Source organism: Pochonia chlamydosporia, chromosome 4 (genome assembly GCF_001653235.2).
Source record: "Pochonia chlamydosporia 170 chromosome 4, whole genome shotgun sequence".
NCBI classification, from domain to species: domain Eukaryota; kingdom Fungi; phylum Ascomycota; class Sordariomycetes; order Hypocreales; family Clavicipitaceae; genus Pochonia; species Pochonia chlamydosporia.
In genome coordinates this window covers 844,924-859,700 of record NC_035793.1, presented here as the reverse complement: position 1 = coordinate 859,700, position 14,777 = coordinate 844,924, and the positions used below count along the sequence as shown (strand labels likewise).

General features: G+C 50.7%; 3 protein-coding genes across 3 annotated transcripts; 1 reads left to right on the top strand and 2 right to left on the bottom strand.

Moving 5' to 3' along the window:
• Positions 1-4,354: 4,354 nt before the first annotated feature.
• Positions 4,355-5,455, top strand: VFPPC_07676 (phospholipase C, phosphatidylinositol-specific, X domain-containing protein; the record flags this gene model as incomplete). Its single annotated transcript, XM_018286496.1, has 1 exon — positions 4,355-5,455. The coding sequence occupies one exon, from the start codon at positions 4,355-4,357 to the stop codon at positions 5,453-5,455; it is 1,101 nt and encodes a 366-aa protein (XP_018143154.1).
• Positions 5,456-6,222: 767 nt separating this feature from the next.
• Positions 6,223-9,357, bottom strand: VFPPC_14283 (galactose oxidase; the record flags this gene model as incomplete). The annotated part of the gene is made up of 1 exon (XM_018292052.1): positions 6,223-9,357. One exon carries the CDS (start codon positions 9,355-9,357, stop codon positions 6,223-6,225), a length of 3,135 nt encoding a protein of 1,044 aa, XP_018143153.1.
• A 2,115-nt stretch (positions 9,358-11,472) lies between these two features.
• Positions 11,473-14,473, bottom strand: VFPPC_14282 (hypothetical protein; the record flags this gene model as incomplete). Its single annotated transcript, XM_018292051.1, has 5 exons — positions 11,473-12,311; positions 12,380-12,860; positions 12,917-14,057; positions 14,183-14,303; positions 14,374-14,473. 5 exons carry the CDS (start codon positions 14,471-14,473, stop codon positions 11,473-11,475), a joined length of 2,682 nt encoding a protein of 893 aa, XP_018143152.1.
• Between the last annotated feature and the right edge of the window lie 304 nt (positions 14,474-14,777).

Sequence of the window (14,777 nt, the reverse complement as noted above, 5' to 3'; positions counted from 1 at the left end):
CGCAGAATGGGGCATGCAATGCAATGCAATATCAAGGGTGAGGAGGGCAATTGATTGATTGATCGTAGTGATTACGTGCTGCATCCGCCGATCTTGACGTTTCTGTGGTAGATGTGCGAGCACGGAGGACAACACAGCTTGACAGGGAGACGTAAAGTGAGGAGGCTGGACAAGATGGTTACATGTGAGTGTTACACCACTGAGCAGTTTGATTTATTTTTCATGTTAATTGTCCTGTTTCTTGGCAGTTTTATGCTTTGAACAGCTACAATCTTCAAATGAAGAGTTAAGCTTTTATTCACCGCACCCAAAAGTCAAAACTGCTCCTCTGTATTTACGCCGTGCAAGCTCAAAAAGTCTCAGGGGTAACATTGAACCACCCAACACCAACACCAACAACAGCTTTCACAAAGAAAAGTCTCAAACCTCTTCTATGCCATTCTTTTCTTAAACCATCCAGTCGCACCTCAACGTGCGCCAGAGACATCGTCGAAACACCATCCCGCTCTCCCTAGCACCCCTTGCCGTTGTCTCTCCGTCCTAATCTCGGGTCACAACCTCCGAAAGCCTTTTCACAAAAAAAGTCTCCGTAGAATAATCAAGACGTAAGAAGAACATTGTCGGAGTCCGGAAACGATTCTGCCTTACAATGAAACATCGATTTCCGTCCACCTCCAATTTACTCCATTGATGAGCATGCCGATATTGCGATATGCGTCAGCCAAACATCCACTTTCCACAAAACTGCTTCTATCGACGCCACCTTCACTCATGGTGGTCATGCTGGAGAAAAAACTGCTCAGAAGCCAAGTGACCAATATTGAAACTTAAAACGGAATTCTTCCTCTGCTCTGTCAATTACTGTACTGCTAACTCACCGCTGTCGGCAATTGCACCGCTGGCCGTTTTCGTGGCGCTCAGCATTTCATGTGCTGGAATGCCGACCGGTTTGGGTTTGAAGCGGTAATTATCACGTCACACCTCATCACGGTCCGACACGCTGGGGTACCACTTTTAGATTTTTAGGAGCTTTGTGTGTGCTTGGCATGAATTTCTGGCCATTTTGAATTTCTCGCACTGGTCGTCGGTGATGGGATTTGTAGAGTGGCCGGAATTGTGTTTGTCATGTGGCAGTTTGATGGTGATGGTTGTGGTCATGGTCATGTCTCACTTGCGGCTTGGTTGTCTGGCTGAGTGAATACGAGGCGCCAGGTTGTGATGGGGGACCATTGCACGCTACGGCAACGTTAACTCTTTTCTGTGCGGGTGGTTTCTTGACATGTTTTCAAGTTTTTGGCCATGGCATTAGTTTGTGGTGATATAGGTTAGATGGTGCCTTGCATTCCAACTTCCAACTTCCAAGGTTGTTGGGGTCAACTTGGTGATGGGCTTTGCATTAGCGAACTGCTCCGTGCCCCTATCGGAGTCGAAATTTACCTGATGTCATCACTATTGATGGGACTGTGACTGGCAAGATATCAGTAGCAAACTGTTGGCTACAGCATTGGCTCTCCAAATTGTTCCCCAACTGCCCAGAGCTCCTCATCCCCTTAACGCCAATTCCCAAACGCCCACAGAGACAATGTAGTCTGGTGTCTTCAGGAAACGGCTCATCGCGAGCAGACACCCCAATCAGCTTCATAATTCAAGCCACATCGCTCCCGTCGCAGCCCAATTCGAAGCATCATCCAAGTTTGGTCCTGTTATCACTATTTTCTCAAAGTTGGATAGAGGTCTTACCTATCAAGGTCAAGATGTGCAGGGGGTTACCAGACCTTGGCTGGACAATAAAGTCTCCAGTCAACCTCCCGTCGATCAAATGGGGCACTCCGCCGATATCAAGAGTCGTGATTGGTTCCTCTCACTCAATGCCAGGTTCATCCCAGGAATAAGGGTTAACTTCCCTTGTCTGCCTCCTGTTGGAAGAAGAGACAAGCGTCAATATCGGCGATTTGTGTATTGCGGGTGAAAGATCTGGATCGAAAAAGGAGCGATTTTGATGGACTGACAATGGTTGGTTCTCTCAAAGAACAACCCTTTAGTTCAGGGGCATTCAGATACGGCAGAAAATGGTCATAATAAAACGGACCATTTCTACGATTTGTCACGGGGGTAAGCTTGTAGCGCCGATACTCACGTCAGATATGGAGGATTCAAGGGGGTAATACAGGGCAGACACGCACAATTGGTTGTTGGAGATATGGGTATCGATGCAGCCGGTCTGTGAGGTGATATCTAGCCTGTATCGTGTCTTTGAGGCTTTTAGATTGTTCTTAACCGACTTCCTTGAAGCTTCCACGCATCTCTTGAGACAGCAGCACAATGATCTGTAACTGCACCTGACAGTCATCAACCAGTTCCCAAGCATGCCGTATCATGCAAACATTCTGGACGCTTCAAATACATTCTGCGGTTAACCGCATCTGACCACACCCCGATAAGGGTCACATCCCTCACGACATCTCGGAGTAGCCGAATCATAAGCCCAAGTCCGTGGAACATGGCTCCTATTCGAACTCATATATTCCGACAAATCCACCACTCGTACAGTCATGTCCAAATTACCTGTATTGTTGCATTTATCAGATCTGCCACTACACCACACCCAGTCAACACAATCGAAGAAACCACCCAGCGCTGCCACCAGATCGATATTGATATAAATACATCAACCATCACCCAATAGCCAATAGCCATCCAATGCAGCACTCTTCCCGAACATCATGGACACAAAACATGCATGTGCCCATCACACGGACAGGCCCGGACAGGAAAGCACAGGTAATACGAGCACCACCATCGCCCGCATGTAAGTGTGACCCTGCAAAGTGGCACTAAACATGCACGTCTGTACGAGGCATCACGTATAACAGAACGACTGGCGGCCATGAACAGAACCCCAGCTGCTGTCAAACTGCGAGTTTTGCAAAAGCCAGAAAGTCAATTCGACCGTCAGGGTCTGCAAGTCATCCTTTGTGGAACCGACCCGACATGAATGTAACAGTTCCTACCTCCAAACTTGATATTGAAGTCATAGGCACACTTCACCCCCAGACGTGCATTCTGAAGAAGCACAGCCGTACTCACAACATTCAATACATGTCGACATTCGCCGTCCAGTTACCTCTGTCAACTCCTAACACTCACTAGTATAACCAGTCCAGGAAAAGCAGCATTTTTCACAATGCCAAGAGGCCACCCCATCAGAAATCAAGGAATCGCGTACACAGTGGATTTCTAGCGCGTAGTCTCCATAATTCCTCTTCACAACATGGGAGAGTCCGGATGGAACGGCGAGTGCAAAAGTGCACAGCGTGTATTCTTGTGCAGCCTGTTAGTTAGCAGCTTCTTCGGACACTAGCAATTGAGTTTTCTGAGGCTTTCGGCGAATATCTGGTTATTTCCACGGCTCCGGAACTAGCAAAGTCTAAGTGTACAGATGCGGTGCAACAGATGGGAGTTGGGCATGGAGGAGGTGCTGACATAAGGCGGCTGGAATGGAATGGGTTTCATTCTTGTTCCGAAATGGGAATGAGTTGGCTGCTTGATACGTTCGTGATGAATGGCAGCCTTGTTGTAAGTCTTGGTTGATGTTGGTCGAGGTGAGTGGTCTAGGTTAGTTGGCTGTCGATGAAGATTGTCCTTTGAGCTTGGCTGCATTTGACCTTTATTGTATGTCTGGTGGCTTATTATTGTGTTCCGTGGCGTGATTCAGGGCAAGGTTTGATCAAGGTTTCGAGTTTGGTGGTGCCTATGGGTATTTGGAGTTGGAGATGCTTTTGGTGCAACTTGAGGTTGTGTGAGAACTTGCAAAACTGGTCATGTTTGCTAAACAACATTGAAGATTCATGCAATAAACCTTGCGCGACACCAAGTATTATGCTTAAACTATCCTCTTAAATAATTTTACTTCATCACAGCATTTGCATCTAGCCTTCAAGGCTAGAGTTGGAACCCGACTACGAAACCATCGTCCCGTGACTGACAGCCACAGGACCCAGCAACCGCATCTCATCCCGCATGGATGTCGATCATCCCGCGGATTTCACCTCAACACCAACATCGTCATCTGACACCCAATCACCAGCACACGCGCGTCTGTAAACTACCATCTTACTCTTCGCACTCAAGATACCCTCAATGACAACTCTCCCACGACAGCCGCATTTATGCACTCCCCCAAACTCAATGTAAACTAAACTCCGACGACTTCAATTAACCTCCAAATGCGCATCCATCATCTGCACACATCCTTCGCGCCTAGGCTAGACCAGCAACAGCGTTCACAACTACCACAACCTTACGAAAATCTTCATCGCGACTCTAAGCCTTAAATCGCACCTTATTTTCCACCATGGCCTTCATAAATACAGCGCCCGCGCGCTCCTCCCTCTCCAAACCGCTCCTCAATCTTCCTCATCCGAAACCCCCATCGCCACGACGACTCACCATCTCCATCATCTTCCTAGGCATATCCGCCATGATGCTATTCTACCTCCTCTTAAGCCTGGCGCCTGGCCTCATCAGCTCCCGCCCCTTCCACGGCTACACATCCCCATGGAGCTTCGACGCCAACAGGTCGTTCCAGCCAAAATGGATGAGCAAGCTCCCCGACACCCTCAACATCAGCAGCCTTAGCATCCCGGGAACCCACGACACAATGACCTACCACATCGACAAGTTCTCTCTCCAGTGCCAAAACTGGGACCTGATGTTGCAGATGGACGCCGGCATCCGGTACCTCGACATCCGCGGCCGCATCAAGGACCGCGAGCTCATGATCTACCACGCCGACCAGCCAACCGGCTTCTCGCTCCTCGACGTCCTAGGCACCATTGACACCTTTCTCGCCGAGAACCCGTCCGAGTTTCTCATCTTGCGCCTCAAGGAAGAGGGCAAGCCCCTCGGTCGTGGCCGCCTCAACGCCATTTTTGAAGAAATCTTCATAAATGTTATTAATACCAAGCCCGTCACCAAAGACCGCTTCTTCTTCTACACCGACTCCAGGGTGCCGCTCCCCACGCTCGGGGAGGTCCGCTCCAAGATCTTCATGTTCCAGGAGTTTCGGAGCAGGGAGAATCAGTACGGCTTGCCCTGGAACAACACCCAGATGATCCTCGAGGACAAATGGGTCATCGACGGCGTTGACCACCTCCCAGAGAAGTGGGAGGCCATCGAAACCGCTTTGAACTGGGCGAGCACAATGCCCCTGGATAATCAGCACATGTACGTGTCGCATGTTTCTGCGTCCGTGGGCCTCTTGCCCGTTGAAGCGGCTGCGGGTCCCCTGAACCGCACCCAAGTCGGTATGAATGACAGGACGGGGGAGTGGTTGGAGAAGAATCGCTATGAGCCTAACCGGAGGGTTGGGGTGCTTATTTTTGACTTTCCTGGTGCTAAACTCATTGAGAATGTTATCAAGTGGAACAGGTTATTGTGGAAGGGACCATTTTAGCGTACTGGGCGTTGGCATTGGTACTTGGCGAAGTATTTGGGAGTAAACTCATGGAGAGTGTTATCAGGTGGAACAAGTTGTTCTGGAAAGGACCATTTTAGCATACTAGCATTAGGCATTGGGTATTGGGCATTGGTACTTGGTAAAGTACCTGGCGTTGGTGACAAGACATACTGGTTTAGCGAGATTTGTTTGCTTCGTTTCGATTTAGATACCTTAATAATCTTTTCTTACGTCAAGGATGACGGATAGAGATCGAATGTACTTCATTGGTGCAACTATCAGACACCTTGATAATCTTTTCTTATGTCAAGGATGACGGATAGAGATCGAAATGTACTTCATAGTGCAGCTATATCGGCTTCATGTCTTGTCCACTACACCTACACCAACTATAAAAATAACAAACCAACAATCGCACACTGGTAATCAAAGCCTCCTCTGCCAATCTAACCATCATTCCATCAAGCAACTACCTCTTCAAGCTCTACTTCTACCCCAGTAGAAAGCTCCATCGAGAGAAACAACTCTGCTCATCAAGCGTCTCCCTCGAGCTCTACTTCTACCCCATAGAAACCCCTTATCAAGAGATACAAGTGCTGCGGCACGGATCTGGAAGCCCACATCACTTACATCTCATCCACCCAAAACATGACTCAAATAATAAACATATACAATCCAATAATAAATACACGAAACTTCAATCCCCATCCCAAAGCCCAAATCAAACTCCATCCCATTCAATTCCCAAATCCCATCCCAAAGCATCACTCCCCCCTCGTCGGACTATTACTCTGACTCCGACTCTCAATCGTATCCACCATCTGCAACACCCTCGTCCTCGGCCTCTCAAATGTAACCGCCTCAGCCATAAACACCGCCCCCGACGACCTCCTCCCCGAATCATCAGTCGAATGACTCAACCTCCCCTCCGGAATATCCACATGCAACAGCTCCGGATCCTCCACATGAGAATACGGCCTCTGGTGCTGCTCCCTCCCCCTCTCCTCGTGCTCGCCCGTCGACTCCGACGACTTATCCGGGTCTACCAGCTCTGCTACCTGCGGCTCGTGCAGCTCCCCCATCTCCTTGAGCCGCGCCCCCTTCTGGTGCAAGCTCTCTGCATCCGTGTCCGGTTCCTCGTCGCCGTTAACCACGCGTAACCGTTCCTTGGGCACAGTGAACATGACTTGCACTAGGCGCTGCTCCACGGCGCGTTCTATATCCCATTCATTTTCGGGTTGTGCTCCCGCCCCACGAGAGCTGCCTTCGCCGCCGTCTTCCCAATCCAAGCGGCCTTGCTTCCTTCTAAGAAGCTCGCCCTTCAAACCGGATCGGGGCTCGTAATCTCCGCCGTATTGCTCCATCTCCGGGCGTATGGGTGAGAGCTCGGGGGACCCTCTGGGCGCTGAGCCGCCTGACTGCGAAAACACACGCGTCAGTGACCCGAGCCAGTTTCTTCGCGGTTTTGTTTTTGAAGGTGACGGCGGTGAGATGAAGTCCTCGTCGTCGTAGGCGTTTGCGGCACTGGTCGGCGTGGTACGGCCCAGGAGAGCAGGACCCTCGGCTTGTAGTGGTCCAAAGCCTGACTTTGCAGTGTTGTAGCTGCTTGAAGAGGAGCTGCTTGGTTTGGGATGATCACCCCCTAGAAGCATACCGCCGAAGAAACTGGATGGTTTGCGGTTCGACTGCGACCTGCGCAGACTATCTGCCGCACTGCGATTCGATTCTGACAAGTTGGAGCCGCTTCTGGATTCATCATCTCGTAGAGCAGTAGACCGAGTCGAGTTCTTCCGTGTAGGTGATATACGACCCTGGCGTGAAGTGTTGTACTTGTCTAATAGAGAATCAGCTGCGTCCACGTCAGATACCCAGTCCTGGACGTCGGGGTCGTAGTGGCGATGCCCTTCGGGACTAGGTGTAGCAGAAGATCGGTTACTTGGCGCGAATAAAACGGGAGGCGCCGTGGCTGTTGGGGTGAGGAAGGGATCTGAGTGAACATCTGAGGTTGGTGTAAGTGGTTCTGCCGGATGCTGATGCGCATTGTGATATTCATCCTCGTCGTCCTCCAGAATAGGATGGATACGTCCCGGTGGTGAGACGAAGGCGTTAAAGCGAGATTCCGCAGGTGCATAGCCGCCTCTCATTGCGCGGCTCATAACCGGCTTCCTCGTAATTGCGCGTCCTGGTCCATCATCGAGCGATGTCCTTGCTCCCCGAAGAGATTCGTACCCTACAGATCTGTCCGCCGCGGCACCTTGGTACCCATCACTCCCAGGCAAATGCCACTGAGGTCCGTCATCCCGTTCCATCATTTCATCTGTATCGTGGCTGAAATACCGGGCATCCTGTGCCATTGCCTTGGCTGCTTCATCCCTCCTAGACGCCCGTCTCTTCTTGAGCCTCACTCTCCAACAGTAGAAAGCCAGAACAACGAGCCCCAACAACAGCGCAAGACCTAGGCCAAGTCCTAACCCTAACCCCAGCCGCCTAGACTGCGCAGAATCATCCTCAGCACCCGGAGCGTCGTGGGATCCGTTCCCGTTTGGCATTTTGCCCGGTGTAGGGTTTGTATATGAGTTAGACCACGACATGGACGTGACATTGAGAAAACGCGGTCCACCAGACGAAGCTTGTCGTTTCGAGGTTCCGCCTGCGGATGATGTCTCCCAACCGCCATACACCATCATCACATTACCTGGTAGCATCGCTGCTCCGTGTCCATACACCCCCTTTCCGCCAGGCTGTTCTCGCGGGACACTCCATTTCCAAGAACTATACGTTTGACTGAGCTGTAAAACCACAAGCTGCGGTTCAGCAGGGTTGCTCACGTCGCCAACCCAACCTCCCAGGACGACAACCGACGAGCCATCCTCCGTCAACACGGCAGTATGCCCCGATCGACTCTCGATTTCTTGGGTATCCCTGCGAACCAACTCGTTTCCGTTCGAGCCACCCGGCCCACCAATATTGATATACGACCACGACTGCTCGGGGAGGTTCCACACCGCAGCAGTACTCATGTTGATAAACGCTTGCTGAGTGTGGCCGCCTAGCAGCACAAATCCAGCCTGCTGCGTAATGGAGCCAGAGATGTTCGTCACTGAAGCCGGTAACTGCGTGAGTGTGAATCCAGCAATGGGTGTTCTGGGTCCAGCCGTAGATGCCACGCTGAGAGAGTACGCCGTATCAACAGCCTGGCTGTTCGGCGCCAAGCTCATCATCGTCTTTGTGTAATTGGCACTAGATTGCCACGTCTCAGAACTCGTATTGGGAGCATGACACATACCACCATACGTATAAATTGTCGGTTGATCCATCGTAGGTGCAAGCTTCGAGGAGAATGCCAGAGTCCCACCGAGAAAACAAGGTCCTCGCGAGCTTCCTTTCGCAGAATTACTAGGCGTTGTCGTCCTTTTCGACCAAGTGCCGCTCCCCCCATCGGCCGTGTCGCTCGAAAAACTCCATAACGAACCCGTGGTTCCATCGCAAGCTCCAGAATACACCACCACTGACCCATTGCTCGTTCTCGCAGCTCCAAAGGCCGTCGTCGCCGGTTGATCCTTCAGGAATGGCAGGTTCTTCGTTATTGAGGAGGGCTGAGCGTCAGCCGCCACATTGGTTGAGTAGTTGAACGAGGAGAATTGCACATTCCCATCATCGCTCTGTGAAAAAATGTATGCTAAATCGGCGCCAGCGCAGGTAGACTGGTTGAGACAAGCGGTTGGCATGAAAATCTGAGTCGGCACATAAGGAAACACATGCGCTGCTACGGTGGCTGGCTGCATGGCTGCCAAAGCGAGGGCGAAGACGCGAGCATGCCATTTCCAAGAACTGCTCTTCTTCACCGTCAGACAAGGTACAGTGGCAGCCTTGGTGGCTGCGAAGCCCGTCTCCCACATCGCTCAGCGATGAGCTCCCCTTGCCCAGTCTATCGTCACTCGGTATATCGGTCGTAGATCTGATGGATGTCGTTGTTCAGATCTACATCATTGTTGCGACGGGCCGTGAACAGTTGGATCTTATTGAAGATGCAAAGGGAGGCAGCTAGCAGGAAGCAGAGTAATTCGGGCTCGACTAGTGTTAATTTCGATGTCGTTAACACGGAGTCCTCGCTAACAAAGCTTTGTTCCGTGCTGTGAAACTGGTGTCTCGCACAACCGTAGCAGCAACACAATGATCTCAAACTACGGCTTCGCATGCGCAATGGATGAGAACACTAACAACGGGGAAATGTTTGCTCGCGAAAACTGTATTTCACAATCGTATCAGTCCTTGTACTCGGGAACGATGTGTTAACGAAGAAGAAATTCAGCACAACGCGTACGTTTGCAGCCGTTGTCGCCGTTGAAGTATGTACAAATAGAGGCGAAGTATGTCCCGCCTTGGGCAAACGGCAAAACAGTCAGTCAGATAGCAAAGTAAATGACCACAAGTCAAAAAAGGCCAAGAAAGGCAAAGGACACAGGTTGCCAATAAACCAACCCCCGTCTATGCACACATCGTCCCGCCATCCAAATGCACAGAGGAGGGGTCCAGATGGGCTTGACATCCTCCGCCACCAAACAGGTCGAAAGATGCAACCTACCAAATCAATTCGCAAGCCTCCAAAGGCCGCGCCACTCAAAGAGTTGCTGCGGAGCAAATGGACTGAGAATGGGTTTCATCTACAAATCTCGGTCATGGAACCACCCAATTACGGGTCCAGATTACGCTTCAGTAGTGTGAAATGGATGCATGGCGCATCAGGTGAATGGTGAGATGGTGGTGATGAGTGTTTGTTGTCATGAACAGTTGCTGGGCAACGGGTGAACACAGAATATGGTGGTTGGCCTTGGTGTTTGATAAAATTGTGGGGCAAGAGATATCAGGGTGTCAAATCTCTCTTGTCTGGCCGATCGGGGCCAAGAACGAGAACGGACAGAGTGGGGCACTCATCAGTCGAGTCAATATTGGAAGACAAAGAAAGAGATTGCGCGAGACTTGCGTTCACCGTCAAAGTGCCTCTTTGTCATACCTTGCACAGCGTCTGCACGAAATGGTGCTCAATGCCACTGTGCCAAATGCACGAGCAATGAGTAAAAAGCTGCATTTTGCTGATACCAACCGTAATCGCATCACCTTGCATTGCCGGATCGTCTCCGTTGACATGTGAACCGTTGGCCAGCAAAACGCACCAACAGCCAAGCCATGAAAAACCGCTTCTCCACGTTTCCAAGTTTGGTTCATGCCATCCATGCATGCAGACAAGGGCACATCTGTCATGGGCAAATCCTTGGTTTTTACCTCCTGCAATGCATCCAAGGCACTTCCAACCACCGCAGTTTTTCAACCATCGGCTCCAAGATCCGCTTTTGTTTCGTTTCATCCGGCCTGCAGTTCCCAAAGCAAGTTTTTCCAACATGTCGCTTGCAAGCTCTATGCAGCTTGTCCTTGGGATCGTTGCATCAAACATGCGGGTAAATCTGGATAATTGCCAACCGAGGGGATGACGCCAGTAGTGTATCGTGCCATGGCATTGAACCATTCCTCCATCACTTGACCCATTTGGCTGCTGTTAGCCACTCCCAATCCCCATCTCGAACATTCAAACCATATTGACGTCTGGTGTCACAATGGACGGCCCATTCTACGCCCCGAGAGGGACCTCAGGTCTGGAACATGCCGAGATGGGACGAACCGTCCTTTTGTTGTACCACCGGCTTCTCCCACACTCGCTGGTCCGAGTTCCTATGTTGCAGCCATGATTATATGTAAAAACACTCTTGATATTATTGAAGTACTGCGTAAAGAGCGTCAAAGAGAATAGAATACTATCCGGTAGATGCATCTACCATTCAAATAGTGGTTGCCTTCATCACCACTTAACAACTACAGACCATCCTATCCCCTCGCATAAAACCACAAATTCCCCTAAAACAGCAAAAATTCAGCCAGTTCTCCTCGTCCCAAGTCTCAAAATAGACCGGTTAAACCATCAAGTAGCACAGGGGTATCAAGTCAAAACATCGTCAACCTTAGTAGTAGACCTTTTCGTCGTGAATAGGCGGCAAATCCTCCTCGTTGGTCAAATCCTCGGACCAGACAACCTTGTTCTTCTCGTCCAAGTGCGCACCCTTGTCGCTGATGGGGATGACCTTGCTCGTCAGGGCAATCTCGTGCTTCGATACACCAAGCGGGTCTCTGGGGATCCAGAGCTGGGGAGGCTGGCTGTTGACACTGGGTGGGAAGTACGCGTTGCGCTCGTTTGCCTCGCCAATTTCCTGGAGCTGCGCAAAGTTGATGTTCTGCTCCTGAGGAACCATGTGTCGCAACGTAGCATAGTCGGAGAAAATCCAGGGCTTAAAAAACCGGGAAAACATGTTGCCCTTCTTCTCAACACCATAGTCGTTGCCACCTGGAACAGTCTTCTTTGCGGCCGATGTATCACCATCCGCACCATTGGTTGCACCAGCCCCGTTGCTAATCTCCTTGTCATCGACCTCGGCGTCGACATCAGCACCACGAGTCTGAATGATAGCCTCTTCAGTCTCAAGCGTACGCGGCAGTCCGTAAAGAAGCGGGCTTAGGCTTCTAGTCATGGTGATATGGAAGAGGATGGTGAAGACGAGGAAAATAGCCATGAGAACAGCTGGGCCGGGTGACTTGACCACAGCGAACATGCCAATCATGACAATCTCACCGAGGTAGATGCCAGTGAAAAGCTGCTTAAGGGCTCGCGGGTAGATCAAACCCTGCGTATCGACGGCAGTATCGGAAACGAAGAGAAGGTTGTATCGGTAAGCAAGATAGAACATGAACAGTCCGAGGGTGGACCAGAACAGAATCAGAGGTGCGATAACAGAGTAGACAATGCCTGGACACAAAACTGGTCAATAAATCTTTCACAAAGACAATCCTTCCTTGGAAAAGGAACAAACGTACTAATGACCACAATGTTGGTGTAGACGGGCAGGAGACTACCCCAGAGAATGGCAGTGAGAGTAGTCCACTTGGTGTACTTCGCTCGAGGAGTGCCCGCGAGGAACTTGTACAAGATTCTGAAGATGAACAACCCAACGACCTGGGTGACAACGCCAATAGCAATTGTAAGTCCCTGTACAATGAAGTAAGAGATGTAAAAGTTGGAAGTGGTGGGCAGCGCGCTACCCAAAATTGAGAAGACTTGGCCAGGATCGCCAGCAATCTGCACAATAGCCGTGGAGGCAGCATCCGTAATGGATCGAATGAGGAAGACCTGGAGAACCTGAAAGCAAAAGTACGCGTTCTGAGTGAACAACTCCGCCTCGGTGTTGGTCTTGGATCCGGCAACACGGGCTAGAGCACGCATAATCACTGGAACCAATGACATGAGAATGGAAATGGCAACAGCTGGCAAAAGACCAGAAATGACTCCGAGGATTTTCTACATTGGAGGATTAGCTTACGACTTGAGCAAACCGTACCGGTTGAGCGACTTACCTCGGGAATGTCGTTGAGCCAGCCCAGCCCAGGGAGCTTGACGAGCGTCGACACTTGAGAAATAATACCAACGATACCGACGGGGATCGCCCAGAAGATGATGAGAACCGCGACAATGGCATATACTGCATAACGGCGAACAATGAGCTGCCACCACGGAATAGACAAGTTCTTCCAGATGACGTCCTGTGGCTTCACACCAATCGCCTTGGGGCTCATGTGAAGGGCGTGGTGATGAGTGATGACCTGGAAGGCAGCCTGTGCGTCGGCCTGGGTGTGGAATTCAACAAAGAGTGATCCGACCTTTTCAAAGTTTCCATCCTGCTTCCATGCAAGCTGGGCCTTCTCAACCTCTGGGATGTTCTTTTCCAGTTCTGAGCGGCACCATTCGAGAGTATCTACCTTCTTGCCGACCAGGCCCAAGGGCCCAAGGCGGTGCGAGGGTCGCTTCTTGTCGGGCAGCCATCTAGATATGACATTGGCGGTTTCTGTGTCCTGCTCAGTCTCATCGGTGTTGCCGCCCTTCTTCATCGCCTTGGTTCGAGCAGCATTGACGGCCCTGATCAGCTTGACCTCGGCGCTTTCGAGCTTCATTGCAACCTTGTCACGTTCTTCGACCTTCTCATCCAATTTCTTGGTATTGCCAGCAATCCAAACGTTCTTGACTGCATTGTTGAACATTTGGCGAATTTTTGCCTCGTCGAGATAGTCCTGGGGAACAGCTGTGAAAAGGACGGTACGAGCTGAGATACGCTTCGCGTAGTGAGGAGTGAGAAGGTACGCCTGGCGCAAGTTGATGTAAAAGATGCACTCTCTAGTGATCATGTACATGAGGAAGCCATACACAGCCCATGCGACCAAGGCGTGGGCGTAGAAGTAATTTGATGACTTGTCCACGCTCACATTGCTGTAGGACAGAATTTCCAGCTGAGACTGGCCCCCCTTGCCGGTTGCGTTGATAGGGAAGAGAATAGGCCAGGTGATGCACAAGCTGACGAATGAGATGATGGTGCAGACTTTTAGATAGCGCAAGAAGAGGTAGGCGTCGAGAGTTTGGTGTGTCAAGGCATAGGCATCGGGGATCTTCCAAAAAGCGCCAAACCAGTTGAACCATCCACTCGGCATTTCTGGACTCCGTTCACTGAAGAAGAGAAGATATATTAGCGCCTACGTCGTTTGAAACGCACAATTGGATGGGAAACATAGGGCGGCATCCTCCATCAGATGTTGAGCCCCATGCTCACCAAACGCGGCCGTAGCACTCACTGTTTCCCGCCTATATATGTACGCGGCGCGTAAAATCTGCGTTGGGATCTTCTAAATATCAAGAAGAGAACGAGGTAAATGGCCGACACAATGAGTACAGGAATCAAAGTGTCGATCATGCCTGGGGAAACAAAAAGTTAGCCTAGAAACTTGAGGCCCTTCAATTCCTATCAGCCGGGTATAATACTGACCCCAAACGGACTGAGGCTTGTTGGTCGAGTCCGATTGACCACTGCCATTGTTCTGGTCAGCGGGAATGTTCTTGTTGATCCAACTAATAAAGTTGCCCATTGTGATGTTGCGGCAGCTCCCAGCTGCTCGTGGGCTTTCTCAGGCGTGGCTAGCTTGGAACTCCAGGTTTCGACGACTGATGTTGTGCGATACACGTCGTCGTCGCGGTATTGAAAATGCTGTGTTCGCCTCTCCAGCAGTTGGCGAGATGACGAACGAACTGTTGTAAGAGCCCAAATAAAAAAGGAATCGAAGGGAGGGAGGAGACTTTGTCAAGGGCGGTCCGGCATACAAAAAGCTAATATAACCAAACTATGGAACCGATCACAAGGGCTGGCACGGCAATGTGCAAATTGGCTTGGCT